Source organism: Prunus mume, linkage group LG3, assembly GCF_029339155.1.
Source record: "Prunus mume cultivar Tortuosa linkage group LG3, ASM2933915v1, whole genome shotgun sequence".
Taxonomy (NCBI): Eukaryota; Viridiplantae; Streptophyta; class Magnoliopsida; order Rosales; family Rosaceae; genus Prunus; species Prunus mume.
Genome location: NC_142700.1, coordinates 14,594,235 through 14,617,898, shown reverse-complemented (window position 1 = coordinate 14,617,898; position 23,664 = coordinate 14,594,235). Strand labels below are relative to the sequence as shown.

Here is a 23,664-nt window from a genome sequence, read left to right as displayed (position 1 = left end):
TAGTTATAAAAACAGAGCTCTACTGATTCAATATATCTTTTCTTTCTGTGAGGCTGGTATTTTTAATACATCTCACTAATCTCAGCCCGAGACCAATTCAAAACTGGAGCTATGTACAATTTCCCAAGCCATTTTGGAATTTCATCGGTTTAGAACTGACCTCAGTATGCAAACTCATCACATCTTGTCCTCACCGAGTGTGGTCGCAGTAGCCATGGATGGTAAATCCTATCTAGTGTTACCGAGATATGCTAGTCATGACTCATGATCATGCTAATTGACTACATTATGTAAAAAATTTTAATTAACCGGTGACCGTGATAATTGATACATAAGCATCAACTGTGACATCACGTGGCTGGTTCACTATCAATACAAAGACTAAGTCTTCTAGTCGCGAAATGCACTAGGAGAAATTGCGTGCAACTCAAGTGAAAATAAAACACAGCAAGCTCGTACTTAAGGTTATTGAAAAGGTAAACTGTGGAAATATGACTGAGAATGCAAAGCCTACTTATCATGTCATAAATGATGAAATTTAAAATAATGAAAATTAATGTTATAGAATTTGTAAAGTTTCTTGTTTGGATAACGGATTTAAATACAGAATTTAACCTTTATTTGTAAAGTTATCTTTTTTTAAAACTGAATTTCTCTTGGAATTTTAGAAATGACAACTTTTAGCTAGAATTTAAAGTTGAGATTTCTGACATCTAAATTCCATGGTTTTTCTCACGTGGAATTTCTAAATTTATATGATTTTTTATCCAAACACGGGAATTGGTTCATTTCAATTTATAGCAATTCCAACTTTTATCAAAATCTCAAGTTTATTTCCCTCATCCAAATGCAGGTTTGGAGTTTCAAAGCCCCATTTTATAACTATTAAATACAGCATAATTCCCCATGTTTAATTTATATCGAGAATCTGAGATGCTTGTACCAGAAGACTATGGGTCAGCTTGGCCTTTTTTTTTTTTTCAGTCAATGTCGACCATCTACATTAGTTTCTATTCTCAATTCTTCAAACAAAACAATCCAGTTATTGCCTTTTTTTTTTGGGCAGAGAGTTATTGGCAACTTCCTTATCCCTCTAAATAACTTGCAATTCTAAGTAAAACAAGGAAGAAAAAAAAAGTCAAGAGAGAAAAACTTGTATATCACGGAAATAATATTGTTTTGTTATTCTCAACCAATTATATTCTGTCACGCATGATAAGAATTCTGCATGATGAAGCGTGATTGGATGAAGATAATAAAACAATGTTATCCCCGTGACATTTGAGTCCTTCGCCATATAAAGGAGCGCAATTGAGGGATAATAGGATTGGAGCATGATTCATTCCTCATTGATGTCTGTTTGTGGGATATGAAAGTGAATGGAAGGTGTGGGAAGCCTTTGATATTTTGTAACCCCAAAATATCAAGTTTCTTGGAAAAGCAATATAATTCATGACATTGAGGCCATTCTTTTGCTTCTTTCCATGTTGGTGTATTTCCGCACTCCCCCTCTTCCTTGGTTGTGACTATTCTTTTGCTCAATGAAAATTTTATTCCTTCCGAAGGAGAAAAAAAAAATCCAAAAAAATAAAAAATAATAAAAAAAGAGGAAAGCGCGTGGGTTATGGCTCCCAGAAAGAAGAGCCCCCTTTTTTTTTGGGCCTGACCCAAAAACAAGAGCTCAGCACATGGTTTTGCTAAACCTATTACCACAGATTTTGTCCTAAACAATTGGTGCCAGTGCTTTGATTTTCACTCTTTTTTTTCTTCTTATATTAGCTGCCTATATATAGAGAATGGTCCAACCTTTCAACCCACAACCAAAAACCAAGAAACCCCAGATTCAGACGTTCAATTTATACTCTCCCTTTCAAAGCTTTCATCTTTCGCCCATCCACCTGTTACCCATAAAAGATCTTCTTCAAAATCAGATACCAGAAGAAAAGAAAAAAAATCTGCAAAAATGGTGAATGCAGCTTGCAGGGCTTGGATTGTGGCAGCAAGTATTGGAGCTGTTGAGGCTCTGAAAGACCAAGGAATTTGCAGGTGGAATGGGGTTTTGAGGTCACTGCAACAGCATGCCAAGAACAACATGAGATCATATTCCCAGGCCAAGAAACTCTCTGGGTCTTCTTCTTCAGCAATTTCTAACAAGATGCAGAGGTCACAGGAGGAGAAGGTGAGGAAAGTCATGGAGTTGAACTGCTGGGGTCCTAACACTACTAGGTTTTAGATTTTAGATTTTGAGTCTGTGGATGGATGTAATCCCTTTTTCCATGAATTACATGACTTCATTTCATTACTCTTTGATCCTTTTCGCTTCTTTTTCTTTTTCTTTCCACTGTTTGGATCCAAAAAAGGGATTTTTGTTGTTGTTGTTGTTGTCTTTTTGATGAAGCTGAGTGCCAAAGTTTTATAACTTGGGCCTAAAGAAATGAGATTAAATGCTGCCTCACTAAATAGATAGAATTGAAGAGAAATTTACCATATTGGTTTTTTCATGTTTCTGTTCTGTTTTGCATTTCCTTTTAATGTGGTAGAATTTGGATGGTTTTTTTTCTTGCACAAAGGATGTCAAAGGGAATAACAAATCAACAAATCCACAATTCCAAACAAAATTGGTTCAGATTAATAAATCAATTTTATTAACATCATAAAACAGGCGATCAAACAATTCCCAAGCATGGATCCGCAAACATGGTACTTGCGGATCGGATCATAGAAAAGAACTCTCTTTTCTGTTTACTTTTCCCGGTTCTTTTGCTACTGCGGACTTTACAGATTTTTCCCGATCGATCGGATCATATAGATATCCCTTCAACACGACATATAGATATCCCTTCATCAGATTTTTCCCGATCGATCGGATCATATAGATATCCCTTCAACACGACATATAGATATCCCTTCATCACGACATAGGTCATTGAAAGGATCTTGGACACCCGCCAAATCACAAAACATTTTTAAAGTTGATTTACGTTACTTACAGAGAAAGAATTGGCCTCCCTCAGTACTGGAGTTTTTTTCTTTTTTTGTTGGGTATACAGAACTGAAATTTTCGCCCTTAATTTTCTACCATTTGAAAAAGTATAATGGGGCGGGCTCACTGTTATATGGCAGAATAGGGGGAGAAAGCGCAGAGTTTCTTAACTTTTTCCAAGGCAATAACAAAACTAAGCGGCCCATGGGTCACACAGCACGAAGCAACCCCAAAATTTGTCTTTTATAAACCATTTAGAGCATCGGCCCCTTCCCTGCTTGACTCAGGTTCGAAACTTTAAGGGATTTCTCTTCTCCGAATATTAACAAACAAATATATATATATATATATATATATATATATAGCGCCCGGCATTGCCAACAAGGTTTAACAGGCGCGTATCCAATTCAAACTTTTAATGATTTTTATAGAGTTTAAAAGTCTGTAGGTATTCAATTTAGACTTTTAAAGAGTATATAAAAGTCTAGTGGTATTCAATTGTGACTTTTAAAAAGTATTTAAAAGTTTGGCGGTATCCAAAAAGTTAATGACTTTTAAAAAGCTTATTAAATGAATGATTTTTCCATATTTTTAAGGCTAATTGTTAAGAGCAAAAGTCTTGCCAATTTACTAGTGACTTTTATCAACTCTATGAAAGTATTTAAGAATTTGTCATCTCTATGAAAGTCACTCACTTAAAAAAAGTCTTTATAAATATGAATTGGATACACCCCCTAAGTAGAAAAAGAATTTTAACTTGCAGACCATAGGTTTTACGTTCGACTCCATTCAGGAATTTTTCAAAGGAGGAGCAACATTTAAAAAGCTAAAAATATGTGAAGAAAATCCAAGTGCAATGAGTCCATGAACCCATCTAAGAAAGGGCAGATGCCAAATAAGAGGGGTTAAAGCTCATGGATATGTATTATATAGAGATGCACCATTAAGGGAAATTTGGGAGACAGCAAGTTTATGTGAAGCAAAAAACAAATTGAATATTACGAAGTCTCTTTCAGACATTTAATCGAACACATGGTGGGCACCAGTAGAGGGGCAAATTCCGGCCAATCCCAAAGGATTTTCCTGCAAGGGGAGGTGCAACTGCACCTTCTTGCTTATGTGTAGGTTCGCCAGTGACCCCAATGACATCTTAGATGTGTGTGTGTGAAAAACTATCTTCTCCTATAGTATAGCATCGGTCGACATTATGCTGCTAAGTAAATGGTTTTGTCATCTAAATACTAGGGGCCGGCAGATGCGTACAATACAGCTCAATTTAAAGCCTTTTGATAGAAGAACAAAGCTTCTAAACCAACTTTGTCACTCAAGTAAGCTTTTAGAAACAAAAGAAAAAGGATAGCTGTGAATGTTGTTGCTTATTTGGGCTGAGCCTAAACATTGGCCACACATAGGGGTCGCAATTGTTGACTTTGAGATATTTCAACAAACATCGTGGCCATAATTAGGTTGCTTACTGCCCAAAAGGCATCCATGGTTATAAATCCAAACCTGGACTAAACCGGTGGAGACCACCCTCTGGTTTTTAATATCTCAAATCCAGGTTCTCCACTACAACTCTACAACTTGTATAATATATCCATGTATACATTTCTATTTACAGCACACAACTTCATACTAATACAATTACTTGCACATCACAGTTTTTAAATCCATGTATACAATTACTTGCAAACGGTCATTTGTCTACAAGCCTAGTCGCGATTGCACTACATTCACAAGTTTGGGATTTATTCAGGGCTCGTTTTAGATCAGATGACTCACTAGATTAAAAGTATTTTAAAAGGACGAAATAAAGAGTACATGTGAATGATTTTTCATTTTTAGGATTATAAGAGAAAAGTTATAAGGTGTTGATATCCTGCCATTTTCAGAATTGAATGTGATAAATTTTTTTGGTTTCATTATTAATTCATCTTTTACCTTCAATTCGGACAAAATTGAACTATTTCTTCCTTCAACATGTCTTAAATATGATGAGATTTCCAATCTAATTCGATTCTAAGCACCAAAACAAAGGAGTCCTAAAGTTTAATGTTTGGCCCTAGAACTTATATAAAGCCAGAATCCTTTATAAATTTCAATGTGATTTTAAATTATAACTATGGCGGCAATAACATAATAAGCTAAATGTTAAAAAAGGAATCCGGCCTTCTGGTCGGCTAGATGTCAAATAGATTCGTGAACCCAAACTACTTGTGGTTTCTAATATTAGAAAAGAAAAAATGTTTATTATTGTTTTGTTGAAAGGAAATGTTTCTAATTTAAATTTTATATTCATTTAATCACATGCTAGAACAACAGAAAAACCAGAGAATCCAGCGGATTTAGAAAAACCAGTGCCACAAATCTGGGAGCTAAAAAAACCTGCCAATTCAATCTCGGTTTCCCAGAAGGCCACTGCCCCACAAACCTTCCAGAAATGTTTTGTCCACCCAACTCTCTGGCTCTTCTCCGTATTTATAAACTAACATACAGACATCTGCTTTACCCAGAAGAGAAAGAACACCATTTCTTTACTGCTCTCTGATTTTGAGCAAAGAAGAGAGAGAGAGAGAGAGAGAGAGAGAGAGAGAGAGAGAGAGACAAATGGGTGGTGAAATATGCAAGTTTGAGAAGGAATTGAAGTCCATGATGCAGCAGAAGACGAATGCTGCAGAGCCATCAGCTGCTGGTGGTGGTGGTGGCAATGGGGCCAAAACCAGGTGGAGCAATATTGCTGCTGCTGGGGGTGTGAGCCAGGAAAATAGGATGACCCTTGATGATGAGAGAAGAAGAAGAAGAAGAGACAAGGCTGAAAATTTGATTCAGCTAATCTGCTGGGGACCCAATTGAGGAAACTATTTCTTCTCTCTGTTTTGTTGATCAGGGGATAATTATGTGTAGGAAAGAAACTATCTTTCTTTTCCTGTTATGTTTTGTTCTTTCTGGTGATAGAATTTGTAGAAAAGATAGCATTACTAGTAACAGTATACAATATATACAACAAGAACTATTCGTTTATAAGTCATGTGGCCTTCATTTTTGTTACCAAGAAATTTTCATTTCCATAGTGTTTCATTTGTTTTCATTATGAGCTCATTTTGGACTATACTCCTTTGACCTTATACTCCTTTGACCTTGTGTTCAAATGAATGAGACCAGAGGTATAAGGCTCAGCGTTCAAGTTTGAGGTTTAGGGAAATAGTTTCGACTAAGTTCGAATCCAAGGCTCGAGACACAAGATCTACGATTGATACTTAAGGCTTGGGAATCGAGGTTTGAAGACATGACTCGAGTCCATGGTTAGGGTTCAAGCTCTACAATAGAACTCGAAGTTTTGAGTCCTATAATAGAGTTCGAGCTCTGTAATAGAACTCGAAGTTTCGAGTCCTATAGTAGAGCTCGAAGTTTTGAGTTGACGGTTTAAGGACAAGGCTTGTGTTTTGGGCTCGAGGTCCAAGGGTGAAGGCCTAAAGTGCGGGCCTTATTAGGGCTCAAGCTCCATGTTGTCTTCGAGGTTAGAATCCAAGCCCACGAACCAGTTTTCTTCTTTTTGTCCAATTTTTTTCCGTAGTGAGATCAAAACGATCAAACCTTATCTTTAATTTTTCAAGTCCCACTCAGCCACCGTTCGTTAGCCAACAACTCATACACACACACAAGTAATGTCATTATTCACCTAATCAATTCCTAACCTCCACACTAAATACACACCGACAACCTTAGCCAACCCTCCTAAATGCATTAAACAAACACTCCACCTAATTTCCACTCCATTTCTTAATTGCACTGCAAAAAAACACACCTAATTTTCTTACCATCATTAAGAACCATACCCACCTCAACCGCAAATCTTAATTTCAATTGTTTCATTTTTTCAAAATAAGAAACAAAAAGAAAATCTTACATTGCCTTTTGATTTTTTAACTGAAATGAAGCAAGTGTTTGTTTGTCTTTTTTTTTTTTTTTTTCCTGACAAAGTGAAATTTTAATTTTTTTTTTTTTTGGTTGTGAAATTTTAGAATTGCATTCATAATTCAGTTAAAAAATTTATTAACTACAAAGGGCCAGTACAAACTAGTCACAAAAGGTCATTACAATAACGAAGTGGTCTAATATCAAAATTAAGACAATCTGGTGCACTTCCACTAATGATCACCCATAATTGAAGAAACTCTAGTATAAGCATCCCAATCAGTGTTTTCAAGGGCATGCTTCTGCGCACGTTGAAGCGAGGCAGCATGTACCGAGGTCGTCGGTTGTTTCACAAGTTGCACGTTTAGCGAGGTGAAGTGTGGGGCGACGTGGTCAGGTGGAGCAAGGCAGCGTTGTGTAATATGAAAATGGATGCGTGAGGAAGAATAGTTCACGTGTTTTTTTCTTCTTCTTAGGTTATTGTAATGAAATGACGTCGTTTCAATTTCAGTGTTTAAAAAAACTTTAAATGAAACAACGTCATTTCACTTTAAGTGTTTTGAAAAAAAATTAAATGCAACTTTCTGTTTTTTTTTTCCCTGACCTTTTTTCTAATAAAATTAAGGTAAGAGTATATTAGTATATTTCTTACCTTTTTTCTAACTCCAAGCGGCTATTGCCTTTATTCTACTTACCTTTTATTATTATTTTTTTTCTAAATTAATATATTAACACATGGACATATATATATATATATATATTATAGTAGTAACCTTAATTTCTACCCTTACCATATAATCTCCATCAATTTCAAGAATTATCTTTATCTTTAGACTGCAAGTAAACCATTTTATTTTTCTCTCTAATTCTTCGCAACTATAATTTGAAGTTCCGTATAAATTTTTTTTTCCTTTCAATATATTACTTATCTTATTTGTTTATGTGATATAGTAGAAATTTAATTGTTATGGTTCAATAAGAATTAGTTGTACAATTTAATTGTATTGTATTATTTATAAATTTTTCTTATTAAAATAAATTAATGTTCCAAAGGTTTACTTCTCGCATAGTGTGACTAAAAACGCATTGCATCAATGCCTCGCCTTTCAAAAGGAGAATAATAAAAAAAAGATAAACTTGAAAAAACCAAGACATAACAATACGAATAAAGCTCTCACAAAGTAGATATGAAAAGCTCTCACAAGAGAGAGGTAAAAAGCTCTCACAAAAGGAGATGTGAAAATTACATAGAGAACCCAAAGAGTCTCTGTAACTTATTCCGAACATAAGGAAACTACAAAAAAGATGATGGTGGAGATCCGAAGCCAAAATAGGTGGAGATTCGACGCCAAGATGCAGCCGCTTGTGATGGTTGGATGAAAATCATAATAAAACGAAGACAAATAGGAAAAACTTTTTGTCTCTGAAAATGAGGGAAGTAGAAAGGGAGGACGAACAATGACTTTCTCCCCCTTCAAAGTGAAAACGGCTCTAGAATGATTTTTTGGAAGAAAGAAGGCTAGAATTGATATCTAATTACTGTAATATAAAGGGAGATAATCGAACTCGGTTGGACACATTACCTTTGAGTAATTGTGGAAATCCACGTTTACAATGAAATGAGTGTTTTAATTATGAAAGTTTCAAACCTAGTATGTTTCAACTTTTTATTTTATTCTATTTTATGATTTTGTAATCTTATTGGAAATTAGTTTTGATAATTCCAAAATGAGTACAAAACGCGTCTCTTCCAAGTTCCAACGACAGAGATAGAACGAAACGACATATAGCAGGTCGTTTTAGAAAAATTCAGTCACAACAACGCATGAGTTCACAACTGAAAGAAAGCTCTCGTCACTGAGACCCGATCCGATTTATCCTTTTAAGCACGGCAGTCGCCAATCCGACACGTAGCTTCAATGGAGGAAAATGACACCTGAACTCACGAATAGGAAAGTCACACGTGTCAAATCAAAGAAATTTCAGACTGAAGAGAGCCACAGCTGATCCCTCGCTCACATCCGATTTATGTCGCACACCCTGGCACCTTCCACTCCAAAAAAATCACAGATAGACTGAGAGAGTGAGAGAGAGAAATTTCTAAAGCGATCAACCGAAAAACGCGAACTCAATCGCCGAGCTTCTTCAAAACGCTAATTGGATGCCACGTGTCTGATTCTGGTGAATAAAGCATGGCCATCGTGGAGAACCACCACCACCGGCACAAGTCCCACTCCGACGTGAAGCTCTTCGCTCTCTGCCCGTTTTGGCAGTCCGGGGGCCAAACGTCGTCGTCTTCCTCTTCCACGCAGAACCTCCAGGGCCACGTCGACGGATCCAAGTCGAAGCCCAAAACGGTGTCGTCCGTCGCCAGATCGCTTCTCCCTCCCCGCCGTCGGCTCCGGCTCGACCCCGCCAACAAACTCTACTTCCCTTGTACGTCGTCGTTTTTTCTTTTCATTTCATTTCTACGCCCTCGCTGACTTCGAGCTTTTGGTCACTTCTATGACTTATTTTCAATTGGGTTTGGAATTTTGACTTTTCCTCACTCTACCAGCATTATTTTAAAAGCGCTTCTTAAAAAAGCAATTATTTTATGACTATTTTTTCCTCTTCACATGCTGCTGAGATAAGCGGTAACTTTTTTTTTTTTCTTTCCTTTTTTGGAATTATTTTGGACTGAAACTGACCAATTGTGTTTTTATGGGGTTTAATTTTGAAGATGAACCTGGGAAACAGGTGAAGAGCGCAATCCGGTTAAAGAACACTAGCAGGTCTCATGTAGCTTTCAAGGTATTTCCTAATTCCTGACATCAACGTAAAGCTATGTTCTTAATTATATATTGATTTTGATTACTTATATTCTAAGCAAGGATTTAGAATGCTGATAATATTTATTATATGGGTTGTGTTGTGACTGGTGTTGCATTTGTTTATATGGATTTTGATATGTGACCCATTAAACTGCTTTTCTTGTGCTGCTAGTTTCAAACTACTGCGCCAAAAAGCTGTTTTATGCGTCCTCCGGGAGGTATACTTGCTCCGGGAGAAAGCATAATTGCGACTGGTAATGGCCTTGCACTTGCTCTGATGTTACAAATTGTCTGACATACATTTAAACTTGTTCTTATCTTTTGTTTTTACTATGCTTTTGATGATGACAGTGTTTAGGTTTGTTGAACAACCCGAGAACAATGAGAAACATTTGGATCAGAAAACCAAGGTTAAGTTCAAGATTGTGAGTCTGAAGGTGACAGCAGGAACAGACTATGTGCCTGAGCTGGTAATGTAGTGCTCTTCCCCCGACTTCATTCTCATGATCATGGCATGAACATTTCTTGCATACGTTTTGGGTGTATTTGAGTGCTACTTTCCAATTGTTCTGATTATGTTTATGGTGTCTTGATTCAACTTAGTAGCTCACTTAAATTGGGGTTTGTTGGATATGATTGCAGTAAAATTTAGTGTTGTTTTCTTGCTCTTAGGAAAATACCAGCGATGACCTTAATTTTTTCAACTGGCTTTTTTTTGTACAGTTTGATGAACAAAAGGATCAAGTGACTGTTGAGCGAATTTTGCGGGTTGTATTTTTGGATGCAGAGCACCCTAGTCCTGTATGTTGAATCTGATTTGTTTAATGATATTTGTGCGTCCATCTTGTAGATACTGCTTTTCCAGTAGTGACATTCTGGTTTACAGGCTCTGGAAAAACTGAAGAGACAGTTGGCTGAAGCTGAGGCTGCACTTGAAGTGCGTAAAAAACCTCCTGTGGACTCAGGCCCTCGTGATGTTGGGGAAGGCCTTGTAATAGATGAATGGGTAACAATACTGCCAACATTACATCTGATCCATACATGCACATACAATGGACTAAATTTCTTATGTGATGTTCTTGTGCATAATCTTTTGGTTTGTTCTGTTTTTCAGAAGGAGCGGAGGGAGAAATACTTGGCTCGGCAGCAAGTTGGAGCAGTAGATTCAGTATAAATTGTTATTAGCTTTTGCTGTAAGTGCTTTTGGCCTTAATGGAAATTTCTCATATTGTAATTTTGTATTCTTTTTGCTCATCAGTCTTTGGATAAATGGTAGGGGGTAAGGTGAGGAAGTAACTGGCATTCAGAAATGTTATGGTGTAAACCGAAGTAACATGTTATTATGCCATTACTTGTGTGATGGGTGGAGTTCTGATCATGGTACCTGGATCCACGCTGAGCTGCCCTCTTGTAGATAATGAGTTTTGTTTTAGGATGAAAATAAGTGACAAGCTCTATTGGTATGAGCGTGTTTGTTGTACTTGTAAATTTTCAATGTTGAGATGCCCTAGTGTTCTTTCTTCAAATTACCATTTCAATAGTAAGAGCTTTCATGAATTTTCCTGTAATTACCGGATTTTGGCTCTCTTCTCAGCTTGACGTTCATTTCTTTCTTGCCCATTTGTATGGTTGAATTGGTGAAAATCTCCACCCTAAATTGTTTTCGATAATTTCTGGATATGCCGCTGATTGTTCGAACCAAACCATTACGAAGGGATTCTACCAGTCTGAATTGGTTTGATTTTGATTCTGTTCAGTATCAATGAGAAAAGCAAATGAAAACAGCACACAAGTTGACCATCCTCATCTCTCAAGCCGAGAAATGGTGATTCAATTCATACAACCAAAGTCCAAATCTGAAAAAGAATGTTCATATATGAATGCAAATCTCTCGCATCTTCTAAAAATCAAATCCCAGAAACAAGAAAGAAAAAACCCAAACTGAGAAAGAAAAAGAAATCAGTACTCTACTATGAACACATCCTGTACATAACCTACTGCAATCTTGGCCAGGCCGGCCAGCCCCGGAGTAACAACAACACGACAGACACAAGCTATTCAGTCCCTATAACCGTGTCAATTATCCGGCAGCTGAAAGTTCTGTGAACCAAAAATTTGATGGGAGGGGTTTTGAACAAAGAGGACCAGACCACACTTGGAGGGATTGAAGCCTTCCCACAAGGGGAAGTTGAGAGTCCCCGAAATGGTCTTCTTGGCATTGACGTCTTTGACAGTAGAGAGCTTTTCAAGTCTTCGGACAACAAAGTCACTGGACAGGACACGTCCTTGGTTCTCTCCCTTGGGGCAGTCTGTGATCAGCCCGTTTTCATAGAGCGCCACCATCACATTGGCACCATAACTATCCACCTTTGACCTTAAGGATCCTGTGAGAGATACTTGCAAGGAGTCTGGGGAGGGCCTTTCGAAAGTTGCCTGCTCATCCACAAAACAACCAATTACAAAGAATCATAGTTGATTAGTCGTGTAGTTGGGCATCATTATTTAGAAGACGTCGAGAATTTATCAGTCTAACAACGTAACATTTCATTTCAGATAACCGACACGTTTAGATTATTCATATCATGAAAATTTATAAATTTAAAAAGGCACTAGGTTTAGCTTGGAATTAAAGTTGTTACATTGAAACTTGACATCCCCCATTTCTCAAAGTGTCAAAAGTGATCATAGCTTTTAGGTGTACCAGAAAGTGGATGAGGCTCATTTTAAGATAAAGGTTTAAGATGATTAAATAATGATGAAGATAGAGACATATTTATCTGATTGAGCCTATCACTTTTTTCACACCACCACAATCACAAAAGCAAGGAAAAGTATGATCACATTATGTAAGTAATCATGTAAGTACTTGTGCAAATATACATAATTAAAACAAAAGAAAAAGAAAAGGCACCCAAATATTTTTAAATATATATATATATATATAAAAGAGAGAGGAGAAAATACAGACCTGGAACGTCGGTGCAGTGTATCTAGGTGCATCCCTGATCGACGACAGCAAGGCACTCTCATCGTTGCCAACACACTGGGCCCTACCTTGAAGCACAATCTGGGGGGTGAACATGGTGTCCAGACCCAAGGCCTCCACATAGGCCTTCTGCCGTACAGTCCACTGGCTGGATCCAAATGGGTCCTTCCAGCCCATGTAGTCCCAGTAGTCCACGTGGTAGGCCAGGACCACAACAGGGGGCAGGTCCATCTCATTAAAATCCCCCCTCCCAAGCCTCGATACCAGCAGCTCGGCCACCGGCGAGGTGGTGCAGCCCTGCGACGAGAACAGCTCCACCAGAACTGGCCCGCTCCGCCGCTGCTCCTCGGCAGAAATGTCCGCCGTCGCTCCCGCGTGCTTTTCTCGGGGCGTACCCTCGACCCCTTTTGATCCAAAGCAGGCGAAGAGACCACGTGCCATCAGTATATGTCGGGTCTCGTCGCCTAATTGGTGGTAGTAGTGGTGGCTGTGGCGGTAGTGGCGATGTTAATAGAAATTCAGCTGAAGAAAAGGGAGAGAAAAATAAAAAAAATGAGGAAATGTAGGTGTTTTGTATATGGAAATATAAAGGGAAGGAGAGATGTGTAATATTGAGGGGTGAGGGGTGGGTGGTTGAGAGGGAAAGGTGGCGAAGAATATTTTTCTATTAACGATTGGGGGGAGGAGGACGGTGACAGGTGGCATGGTGTGGTGAGGGAGGAAACGTTGCGTTTCAGACATGGTATGTGGTTGACACGTTGGTTGTCAGGATTGGGTTGAATGTCATTTTGGTTCGAGAAACAAATAATTTAACATATTAACTCCGTAACAGAGCAGTTCCACCAGCCCACATTACTACATATGAGTTGGGAGTTTGACAAGGAATCTTGACCATAAACTGTCTTTTTAGCGTGAAATTAGATCAACAGCACGCATGTACAACACGTGACGAGAGAGATAGAGAAATGAATTGCATGAATTTGTGATAGTTAAGTTTTTCTCGTGTAGCATAAATTTTCTAGATACGTATGTGTACGCTGTAATGTGGTTTTATTTGGGTATAGGATGCATCTGATCAAGGCCAGCTGGTGTTGAAAAAGTAACCAGTTTTTGTGACCATGTAATTACAGGTTGGTCGGTGAGCAAAGTTGAAAACACAACCGAATTTTGGGGTGTTTTGATGATTTGATACAGGCTTGGAACGGCAGAATCGGACATGGATATGTTGTTTTCTAAAGCAGCCTCTGAATTTGAACCATGTTGTTCTCATGCTGACCACTAAGTCGGTAAGTATACTTGGAGATAAGAGGACAGATGAACTATAATATCTAGCAGGACATTGGTAGATGCTTACTGCTACAAGTAGAAAGGATCAATATGTCCCAACTAGTTAGGTGAGTCACTGCCCACTAAATCTACTACTCCATAAATAAAAATAAAAATGATAAACTCAGTTGGAGATGCAGGGTATCGAACCCTGTACCTCTCGCATGCAAAGCGAGCGCTCTACCATTTGAGCTACATCCCCATTTCTTGTTAGTTTTAACCGTTACTAATTACTTGAACGAATTTTATTTTTGATGATACATGCGAGTTCGCAAATCTCCCCCAAAACTTCCCAATCAGAGGCAACCTCATCAGTGGAATTGGACTTGAGAAAAATATATTTTGGATCAAATGATAATTTGGCCCATTGATAGGCCTTAGACCAAATAAAGTTTAGCAAGGTCTAAACAAACCGCTGTGACCCAAAATAGTCCAAGACTAGTTTTGAAAACTCAGGCCAAGCTTGTTTGGCCTGGATTGGCCTGGCCTAACTCATTTTCCAGCCCAAGTTTTAAAGTTGCACTGTGTTGGGTTACCAATTAACATACGAATGTCACTCTTATCACATTTGTATACCACATTCTCATATCACCTTATGTGGCAGATGAGGTGGACAATCACATCAATTAAAATTAATTTAACATTTTCTTTTCTTTTATGATTTATTAACACCTTTTTAATCGATATGGATGTTCACTTCATCTGCCACATAAAGTGGTGTGAAAATGTAGTATACAAATGTGATAAGAGTAGCATTACTCTTAACATTATTGGCACATTAAGTTGATGTTCTAGTTTCATGATGCTGAAAGTGATTACAAGTCTTGATGTTTAGACAAGTGGGTTTTCCCCAGCCAAATGAAAATGGGCAACAACCCAAAAAAAAAAACAGATAATTTGGATAATTCAGTAATTGAGGTCTAGGCTAAACCCTAACTCAATTTTTGAAATCAATCAAACTATCCATTCTTGTGCAAAGTGGTTAGCTATGATGACAACAAGACACAATTGCACCAGAGTTGTCTTCAAAAAAACTTGAAAGACGGTTTTCAATCACCAAAAAGTAACAATCTCATCAATGGTTGACTTGAATAATTGGCTTTAAGGTTTGCCTGGTAATCTAATATGAGAGAAGTAAGAGGAAAAAAGGAAAAAAGGTTCACACCTTCTTGTGATAAATGTTCTGTTCTCATCAGATATGCTGTAATGATCGCTGCACTGCAACAAACACATGCAAATGTAAACCCTTTAAACTCGACAATTCAGAAAACTTGAATAGCTTTTAGAATGTAGGCCTGTTGTTATTCTAAAAACTGAAAATGATAAACTGAGAGGAAACAATGTGTACCTTCTGGAAACACCAACAAAGCAATGCACCAAAACAGACCCCTCCTTTCTACTCTGATCAATAAAATCCAAACACACATCCAAATAATCCAACAAATTCTCATTCTCCATCTCTCTCAGCAGAAACCCCATCCTCACCAGCTTCAAATCCTTACCTGTATATTCCAGCAAGTGCAAAAGCTTCTCCGAGAGCAAACAACTTTTTGACCCATCACCCAAATCGTCCACAGAAGCCAACCCACCAACAGACCTGCCAGCATACACCTTCTTGATTTCGTTTGTGGGAATTGCAACACTCTACTTTATTCTATAATACTTGCTTTGTGCTTTTGCAACACTCTACTCTATTCTATAATACTTGCTTTGTGCTTTTAGCAACACTCTACTCTACTTCCTTGGAACTAAACCTAAATCAGAGCCTCAGGAAATCCAATTGGAAAAATTATTAGAAGGCAAAAAAAAATAGACATGCTCTGCCTCAACAGATAAACACATTGATAGGTACCAAGGAGAAGAAAGGAAAATAAAGGGGAAAGAGGGAAACTAAAATAACAATTCTTCATTCAGATCCCAAAATGGCCAAGGGCCTCAAACTAAATACCGTGTGAGCTCACCAACAGTATTGCCTAGAGAACATTACACGTGTCTGTCTATGGGCTGCTAACAATAGGCCCACTAGTGAAGGATACTAACATTCCACCCCCCTTAAAATAATGCATGTCCTCAGGCCTCTCAACACCAATTAGCGGAAACCAATACCAACTTACTGGATACACAAGCTTGCACATGTTGGGAAGAAAGAACCTTTTTACTTGAACAATGAGCCATCTGCTCCCAAAAGAGAATGGCTTTGTTCAGTAACAAAAACACAATCACCACCATAATCCGAAGTAAACTGAGTTGTTCAAGAGAATCTGCAGTTATCAATCCTCCAGCTCCCTTCTTGCGATTCTTGTCATAGATGTCAATCTTTGGTTTGCCTTTACCTGATCCAGCAAACCATGCTTCAACCTTGGCTCGATTTTCCAGTCCCGTTATGTTATCTTGGTCATCTCCAAGAGCATCATATCGAATTGCCAATGCAGTTTTTGCTGCAAATGATTGGGATATTTTACCCTTGAGCTTTGGTACTGCTTGACCAATCAAGGATGCATGGTAGATAAGCCCATATTGTGGTGTTGCATGCTTAGTCTTTAGTGCTCTGAAGATGGCCTTTTTAGCTCCAAGAATCGGACTGTGCTCCCAGGCTGCTTTGCAAGGTTCAACAAGCTACCACCATGGGCGATGAGGTGAGCACCAACAAGCTCCCCAACAAGAGCAGTGAAATTTAGTGCAATGGTGTTCATCCTGTTTTTTAAAGAATCATATAACTGAGCTCTGTACTCAGAGAGGAAGAGAACTTGGTCACAGATTTCTTTGATGTTAACCAAATCAAACACGCTAGCTTCAGTTCCCATGGATATCATAGCTGCTTCCTTCAATTTGACGGACAATTCTTCACCTTTGCAGGCACCTCTTCCCTTCTGGGATGAGAACGATCACTTGCATGGAAAGTATGAAGGATTTGGTCAAGCTCAATCCAACTTCTTCCTGGCTCCTTTATCACGGCCTTCTCTGTCATCAATTCCCTTACAATTCTTATATCCTCCCATCTCCCTAAAATTGAACCCCATATAGCGGCAGTTGGTGCTAAAAGCAAATGCCACTTCAACTCGACCAGCATGCCCAAGAAGATCAACAACACACCCATAGTGCTCAAGCTCTGGCTCAATACCATTTCCCCCTGTTGCCATCTCATCCAACATAGCATAAATTTCAGCAAATTGAGGGTTTGAGAAATCCCAAGCTGTAAATTCATGCACAGCTCCATTTTTTTTTTATTAGACTACATCCTGATTGCTTCCTCACTCCTAATTAATGCAACTTATTTCTTGCCCAGTTCACATCATCCCACATACCAGCTTTGGCATGTATATTTGAAAGAAGAGCATAAGCAGCATCATTGACTAAGCCATAGTGCTTGCTGGATCTTAGGAACAATATTGTAGACACTACGCATCTTGTTGAAGTATGCGTACCCTTCATTGACTAAGCCTCCATGGCTACAAGCAGATGGAAGAGCTACGAAAGTGACGTGATCTGACTTTATTACTAGAGCTTCCATTTCTGAGTAGAGATCAACAGCTTTCTGGACTTGCCCTTCCATGGCATGTGCAGCTGTCATAGCAGCAAACACATTTTTTCCAGTCATCTCTGAGAATATTTCACAGGCTTCCTCAATGCTTCCACACTTTCCATACTTGTCAATCAAAGCATTTTTCAAGAACCCTTCAACAATCATTCCATATTCAACAAACAAATTGACCATAAAGAACCAATCGAGCTACAAAATGCATCATTCAAATCTATATGCAACACTTTTTGCTTACCTAAGCCCAGCAAGAAAAGAATTCCTGTAAGGTATTATCTAGTGAGGCAAATGAGTGAAGCAAACGAGAGGATTAGTAAGTACCACACATCATTGAATTATCCAGTGAGGCAATGGAGAGGAATTATAATCAGCAATCTTATATGGTGGCAGATGATCAAAATTTTGTCCATGGTTTTCATACTAAAAATAATTGTTACAATTTTCACCAGAATTGGCTGAAGTTGAACCATGACTGTGAAAGCCATCTTCAACTACAAGAATTTTTGTTGCACAGAATGTCTAACATATTTCCCTTTGTTAAACATCATCAGAAAATGAAAATGTTCTAAAAAAATTTAGGCAATTTGGTATGATCCTCATTAAGATCTACACAATGATTACCGAAATAAATATACTACTAATAAGTATATGGATCCTATTTACTTTCCCTTTCAGTATTTTGAAAATTGCATTCCTGAGAATGTGAAGGTGATGCAAACATTGAGATATATGGGTCGATGTTATCTAAATTTGGAGACAGAACCATCCTTGAGTTTCCTTACAAAACTTAATTTATGAAAAATTACTTCCAGAAATCACAAGCTGCCATGTAGATTTCCATGGCATTGTCAGTTTTCTTAATTTTAAAACAAAGAAGGGTTTTCCAAAAATGAAACAAAGAAACCTCAACTTGCTATGGAAAATTTTACAAACCTGCTTATGTGCGAAAAAGGGTGTTAAACCAGCAGTTCCTTTACTTATATGAAGCACTAACATGATTGCGACAAAAACCATTGAAAAGGTAGAAAACAACACTGAGAACCAAAGAATTCAACGAATATGTGCATTTTCACTCACTCATTGACATTCAAGTAACATTGGTGACATATTACAGCCTAAACTTTCAGACCCAATAAAATAAAATTACAGCCTAAACATGCAAAACATGGTCAGACATGCCTCTTCTTTCTCCAGTTATATAGAACTTCAATAACTTCATTAGAATCTAAGTTTCATTGGGTAAAGCTATTGGGTTTAGTATGTGAAAAGGTGTGTGACTTTCATACAAATGTTGGAAGAAAGCAAGGCCATAATGGGTGCCTATGTTCTATCTCAATCTATATAAACATAAAAAAATAAAGCAGTTTGCAGAACTCAAATACCCAATTTGGGAGTTAAAAGAAAATGGGAGGACTTCAAGAATCAAGGTACTAAGAACATGTTTAAGTTTGCATCTTTTTATACAAGATTCAAGGCCACAGTCTTGTTTGAGGCCTCAGAGTCCGATTTGAAGCTTGGACAACACCTTGACAAACATATACGTAATAATTTATAACACAGACTCTGTAATTTCATGGGAAGCCATCTTTACCTTCTTCGCATCAGTAATAACAAAATAGGCAAAGGGGCACTCCACTGTGTAAACCCATCCCCACGGAGCACCATCAACAAAGCAAGGAAACTCCATTTTTACATGAGGATGACGAGATTGAAGGGAAGTATCTCGCCGTCGTTGAAAATCATCACCGCGACCAATAACCGAATCCGGCAAAACCGAGTGGCCAGCACCATGATCGAAAACATCTCTACGAAATGGAGTGAGCGACGTAGAGCACGTTTCATCCGAGGCACTAGATTGACGGAATCGCCTCCGATGTTAAACAAAAGAGCCCAGAATTTAAACATAAACGGTCCAAATCACAGATAGTGAGTTCAATAATATCAAAGTTACTAAAATATTTTAAAAAATCCAAATAGAAAGGTACCCATTAGTACCTGCTTGCTTGGAGGAAGTTGTCAGCCGCGCGAGATGGTATCATAAAATAAGGATAATTGCCAAAGTCCCACATCGGGAAAGTATGTCATCATACAAAGTTTTATAATGACTTGCATAGCATTATATATTGCCGAGCCTAGTAGCGTGGGCTTATAACTAAGCAGGGCATTAAAGTGATTGGTTGCTTGATTGGAACTTTCTTAGGTGAGGCATGGTGTGCGATGTTTACCTTTGACCTTGGTGGGTGAACTCGCACAAAGCACGCCCATTAACCTCGGGTTAGTAGGTCCCCCAACCACAAAGGTTGGGTAGCAAACCTCAAAATGAGAATTGCCTTGCCTCAGTGTGTTGCCTGAGATAGGACCACTCATCACACAATCACTTTTTATATATATCATAAAATATGGATAATTGCCAAAGTCCCACATCGGGAAAATATGTCATCATACAAAGGTTTATAAGGACTTACATAACAATCCATATTGCCGAGCCTAGTAGCGTGAGCTTATAACTAAGCAGGACATTAAAGTGATTGGTTGCTTGATTGGAACTTTCTTAGGTGAGGCATGGTGTGAGATGTTCACCTTTGACCTTGGTGGGTGAACTCGCACAAAGCACGCCCATTAACCTCGGGTTAGTAGGTCCCCCAACCACAAAGGTTGGGTAGCAAACCTCAAAATGAGAATTGCCTTGCCTCAATGTGCTGCCTGAGATAGGACCACTCATCACACAATCACTTTTTATATATATCATAAAATATGGATAATTGCCAAAGTCCCACATCGGGAAAATATGTCATCATACAAAGGTTTATAAGGACTTACATAACAATCCATATTGCCGAGCCTAGTAGCGTGGGCTTATAACTAAGCAGGACATTAAAGTGATTGGTTGCTTGATTGGAACTTTCTTAGGTGAGGCATGGTGTGAGATGTTCACCTTTGACCTTGGTGGGTGAACTCGCACAAAGCACGCCCATTAACCTCGGGTTAGTAGGTCCCCCAACCACAAAGGTTGGGTAGCAAACCTCAAAATGAGAATTGCCTTGCCTCAGTGTGCTGCCTGAGATAGGACCCCTCATCACACAATCACTTTTTATATATATCATAAAATATGGATAATTGCCAAAGTCCCACATCGGGAAAATATGTCATCATACAAAGGTTTATAATGACTTACATAACAATCCATATTGCCGAGCCTAGTAGCGTGGGCTTATAACTAAGCAGGGCATTAAAGTGACTGGTTGCTTGATTGGAACTTTCTTAGGTGAGGCATGGTGTGAGATGTTCACCTTTGACCTTGGTGGGTGAACTCGCACAAAGCACGCCCATTAACCTCGGGTTAGTAGGTCCCCCAACCACAAAGGTTGGGTAGCAAACCTCAAAATGAGAATTGCCTTGCCTCAGTGTGCTGCCTGAGATAGGACCCCTCATCACACAACCACTTTTTATATATCCTCCTCCTACTCTTTATCCAAGTATTATTATTTTTTTTTTCGTGTCATCCATTTTAATTGCTTTTCATATGCACGCCAGGAAAAGACACCAGTTTGAACAAAGTCGTTGATGGCAATAGCTGTTCTCATTTTCATACACATGATGATGACACAACACGACCTTGTTTTGGGGTTGCTGAAAATATAAATTTGTTAATGTTGTAAGATAGATGCAAATTAAACAATGCTCTTTGTGATGTTTGTGCCATTGTATGCAAATTCTAGTTTCTTGATGCTGAAAGTGATTACAAGTCTTGATGTATAGACAACTGGGTTTTCCCCAGCCAAATGAAAATGAGGCAAAAACAAAAGTTGTCTTCAGAAAAAAACTTGAAAGATGGTTTTCAATCTCATTAAGGAGGTAATCTAACTATGAGAGAAGTCAGACGAAAAAAAAAAATCACAAAGAGTTGGGTTCTAAATCATTTCCCATATCTTTTTATACTGGCCAGAAAAAATATAGCAAACATTTTCAGATTCCCCAAGAGACAGCATATATACTGAATAATTTTAGTTTCCACATGGAAATGCAACATCTATTTGCAACCACTTCATTTTGGCCACCTTCTTTTGAAATATCTGGATTGCTTATCCTCAGAAGGTAAAGATGGCAATTCATGATTGATTGGATGGATATGTTCCGAGGAAAATGGAGAATTCCAGAACTTGACAAAAACATATCCATGCAATCATGAATTGCAGGTGGACACGTGGCAGAAACCCGATGACAAAGCCAGTCAAAAATCGATTCGGGACCAGAATCTGATGGCAATTTTTCATGACTCCCCTGCGCCTCTAGTGCATTTGTCTGCTCACTTACCATACTGGTGGTGTAAGCTTGAGCCATTTGCTACAAGTCCACAAAGCGTTAGTTACTAATTTGGCAGAATGCACAGCACAACTTGGTGGCCACAAACAAAGAATATCCACATATACGTGGCTGCCTCACTAGCACCAGCCCTTTTTTCCCAAGCTCAATATAAGCTGCACCACTACCACCTCTTTATCCACAACTTGGTCCAAAAAGCTCAATTTTCTTCATCACTCTTTCTATCAAGAAAAAATATTTGGTAAACTAGCTCTGCATCTTGGTAGCCATGCTAGAAGGCAAGGCAGTCATTGTTGAGACAGACATGCTTCAAACCATGCAGCAGGATGCACTTGTCTTAGCATCGAAAGCCCTTGATGTCTTTGATGTCACTGAGGCCACTGAGATAGGCTGCTTCATTAAAAAGGTAATTAATTAGGGACTATTATGAATTAAGGTGTCGGCCTAGTGCATGTTTGTACTTCAAAATTTATCTGAAAAGTGCTTGCTTATGAACAATATGCTATGTTTTGGTGACATGAATTAACTTTTTGGCTACTGATTTTGCTGTGTGCTGTTTTTTTTTTGGCAGGAATTTGATAAGACATATGGACAGGGATGGCAGTGCATTGTAGGAACAGATTTCGGTTCGTTTGTTACACATTGTCATGGCTGTTTCATCTATTTTTGCTTAGGCAACCTTGCAGTTTTGCTCTTCAGGGGAGCTGCAGGTCCAGAAGCTGAGGCAAAGCAGCCCTGTGCAGCCTTGGAGGCAGTAAAAGCATGAAGTTCCTTCTTTTAAATTACTTTATGCTTTTTTTGTATGCTGCCCTTATAGAATAGGCTAGATATTAAGACAGTAAGAAAAAATTCCAGGGTTTGGATTTTTAGATTCACCCATCCATCTGTATATTTATCATGTTTCAAAGGACTGTATTTTGTATGGCATTATATTGCAGCCATTTGGGGAGTTTCTTCTTAGCCAAAGCCATCTTTTAATCAGTGTGAGCAGCAATTGAGATGAAAAGGAAATGGAATAATTTCATGTGTAATTCTAGCCCACAAAATTTTGCACATGGGAAGTGCCTTGATAAGGAAATTAGAGCTCAATGTCTTGGCATGGATATAAACTGTGGGAGCAAATTTTCCCATGAGAATATTCGATTGGAAAAATTCCCCTATCTTCTTTGCCGCCTCTTTCTCCCTGCAAAATAGAACAAATAAGAGGGTCACACCCGGGGGTGTTGGCCAAAGGCCCTCTGATGCCTAAATTAGTTCAAGAGTTTGTAAGAAAAACACTAGCTAATCTAGGGTACAGAGATGTGTTTAAGATGTTAACCGGGCGGCCGGAGCCTTATGTAAAAGAGAGAGAGAGAGAGAGAGAGAGAGAGGAGGTGGCTAGGGTTTGAGAGGAATTTTCTGCAGAGTTTCAATAGAGATTTTAGACGTACGTCAACCATTGTGCGTAGCCATCCTTTTATAGTGGTCTCGGAGGGTTAGGGTTTGGAGAAAAATAATCCTTATTGGGAAATGAATTATTTTTCTGAATTTAGGAGATTCAAATCAATTAGGGATTTAATGCAAATCAAATCCCTAATCAAGGCAATAATCCCCAAATCAAATATTCCCCAAATGGAAGGAAATATTTGACCTAGGGTTTGCTTAAAATTAGGTTCCCACAAATGCCCCTTAGCTTCTGTATGGCCCGTGGTGGCATGGAGGAGGTGTGAATTAACTGTTGGGCTATCTAGCTGTAACTGGGCTTCCTTCTTGGATTTGGGCTCCCAATTGGAGTCGGCTT

The 23,664-nt window shown here is 38.5% G+C and overlaps 4 protein-coding genes, 1 long non-coding RNA gene and 1 other non-coding gene across 7 annotated transcripts; 3 read left to right on the top strand and 3 right to left on the bottom strand.

Moving 5' to 3' along the window:
- Window positions 1–1,821: 1,821 nt before the first annotated feature.
- LOC103326287 (uncharacterized) lies at window positions 1,822–2,302 on the top strand. The gene has a single exon (XM_008228499.3). The coding sequence runs from the start codon at window positions 1,964–1,966 to the stop codon at window positions 2,231–2,233; it is 270 nt and encodes an 89-aa protein (XP_008226721.1). The 5' UTR covers window positions 1,822–1,963; the 3' UTR covers window positions 2,234–2,302.
- A 6,617-nt stretch (window positions 2,303–8,919) lies between these two features.
- Window positions 8,920–11,279, top strand: LOC103326286 (vesicle-associated protein 4-1). 2 transcript variants are annotated; one of them, XM_089047835.1, is made up of 8 exons: window positions 8,927–9,334; window positions 9,621–9,691; window positions 9,884–9,965; window positions 10,063–10,181; window positions 10,435–10,512; window positions 10,598–10,717; window positions 10,826–10,904; window positions 10,988–11,279. In XM_089047835.1, exons 1-7 carry the CDS (start codon window positions 9,091–9,093, stop codon window positions 10,883–10,885), a joined length of 774 nt encoding a protein of 257 aa, XP_088903961.1. In that variant the 5' UTR covers window positions 8,927–9,090; the 3' UTR covers window positions 10,886–10,904; window positions 10,988–11,279. The 2 variants fall into 2 exon arrangements, with proteins under 2 accessions (XP_088903960.1, XP_088903961.1); XM_089047834.1 differs by having other exon boundaries at window positions 8,920–9,334; window positions 10,598–10,904.
- Window positions 11,280–11,504: 225 nt separating this feature from the next.
- On the bottom strand, window positions 11,505–13,329 carry LOC103326285 (uncharacterized). The gene is made up of 2 exons (XM_008228497.2): window positions 12,680–13,329; window positions 11,505–12,144 (listed from the first exon to the last, which is right to left on the bottom strand). Exons 1-2 carry the CDS (start codon window positions 13,136–13,138, stop codon window positions 11,788–11,790), a joined length of 816 nt encoding a protein of 271 aa, XP_008226719.1. The 5' UTR covers window positions 13,139–13,329; the 3' UTR covers window positions 11,505–11,787.
- Window positions 13,330–14,152: 823 nt separating this feature from the next.
- On the bottom strand, window positions 14,153–14,225 carry TRNAA-UGC (transfer RNA alanine (anticodon UGC)). Its single transcript has one exon. It is a non-coding gene; the product is annotated as a tRNA-Ala (tRNA).
- An 844-nt stretch (window positions 14,226–15,069) lies between these two features.
- On the bottom strand, window positions 15,070–19,887 carry LOC103326284 (uncharacterized). Its single transcript, XR_016125004.1, has 2 exons — window positions 15,372–19,887; window positions 15,070–15,241 (listed from the first exon to the last, which is right to left on the bottom strand). It is a non-coding gene; the product is annotated as an uncharacterized LOC103326284 (long non-coding RNA).
- A 2,163-nt stretch (window positions 19,888–22,050) lies between these two features.
- Window positions 22,051–22,844, top strand: LOC103326283 (uncharacterized). Its single transcript, XM_008228494.3, has 2 exons — window positions 22,051–22,290; window positions 22,456–22,844. The coding sequence occupies exons 1-2, from the start codon at window positions 22,153–22,155 to the stop codon at window positions 22,648–22,650; spliced, it is 333 nt and encodes a 110-aa protein (XP_008226716.1). The 5' UTR covers window positions 22,051–22,152; the 3' UTR covers window positions 22,651–22,844.
- The last annotated feature ends 820 nt before the right edge of the window (window positions 22,845–23,664 follow it).

What these genes read in the sequence shown, in the direction of transcription:
- LOC103326287 (XM_008228499.3), top strand. Translation starts at nt 1,964, where the DNA reads ATGGTGAATGCAGCTTGCAGGGCTTGGATTGTGGCAGCAAGTATTGGA.
- LOC103326286 (XM_089047834.1), top strand. Translation starts at nt 9,091, where the DNA reads ATGGCCATCGTGGAGAACCACCACCACCGGCACAAGTCCCACTCCGAC. An exon ending in GGTCTCATGTAGCTTTCAAG is followed by an intron (nt 9,692 to 9,883) that starts GTATTTCCTAAT and finishes TTGTGCTGCTAG; the next exon opens with TTTCAAACTACTGCGCCAAA. An exon ending in ATGCAGAGCACCCTAGTCCT is followed by an intron (nt 10,513 to 10,597) that starts GTATGTTGAATC and finishes TCTGGTTTACAG; the next exon opens with GCTCTGGAAAAACTGAAGAG.
- LOC103326285 (XM_008228497.2), bottom strand. Translation starts at nt 13,138, where the DNA reads ATGGCACGTGGTCTCTTCGCCTGCTTTGGATCAAAAGGGGTCGAGGGT. An exon ending in ACACTGCACCGACGTTCCAG is followed by an intron (nt 12,145 to 12,679) that starts GTCTGTATTTTC and finishes GTGGATGAGCAG; the next exon opens with GCAACTTTCGAAAGGCCCTC.
- LOC103326283 (XM_008228494.3), top strand. Translation starts at nt 22,153, where the DNA reads ATGCTAGAAGGCAAGGCAGTCATTGTTGAGACAGACATGCTTCAAACC. An exon ending in TAGGCTGCTTCATTAAAAAG is followed by an intron (nt 22,291 to 22,455) that starts GTAATTAATTAG and finishes TTTTTTTGGCAG; the next exon opens with GAATTTGATAAGACATATGG.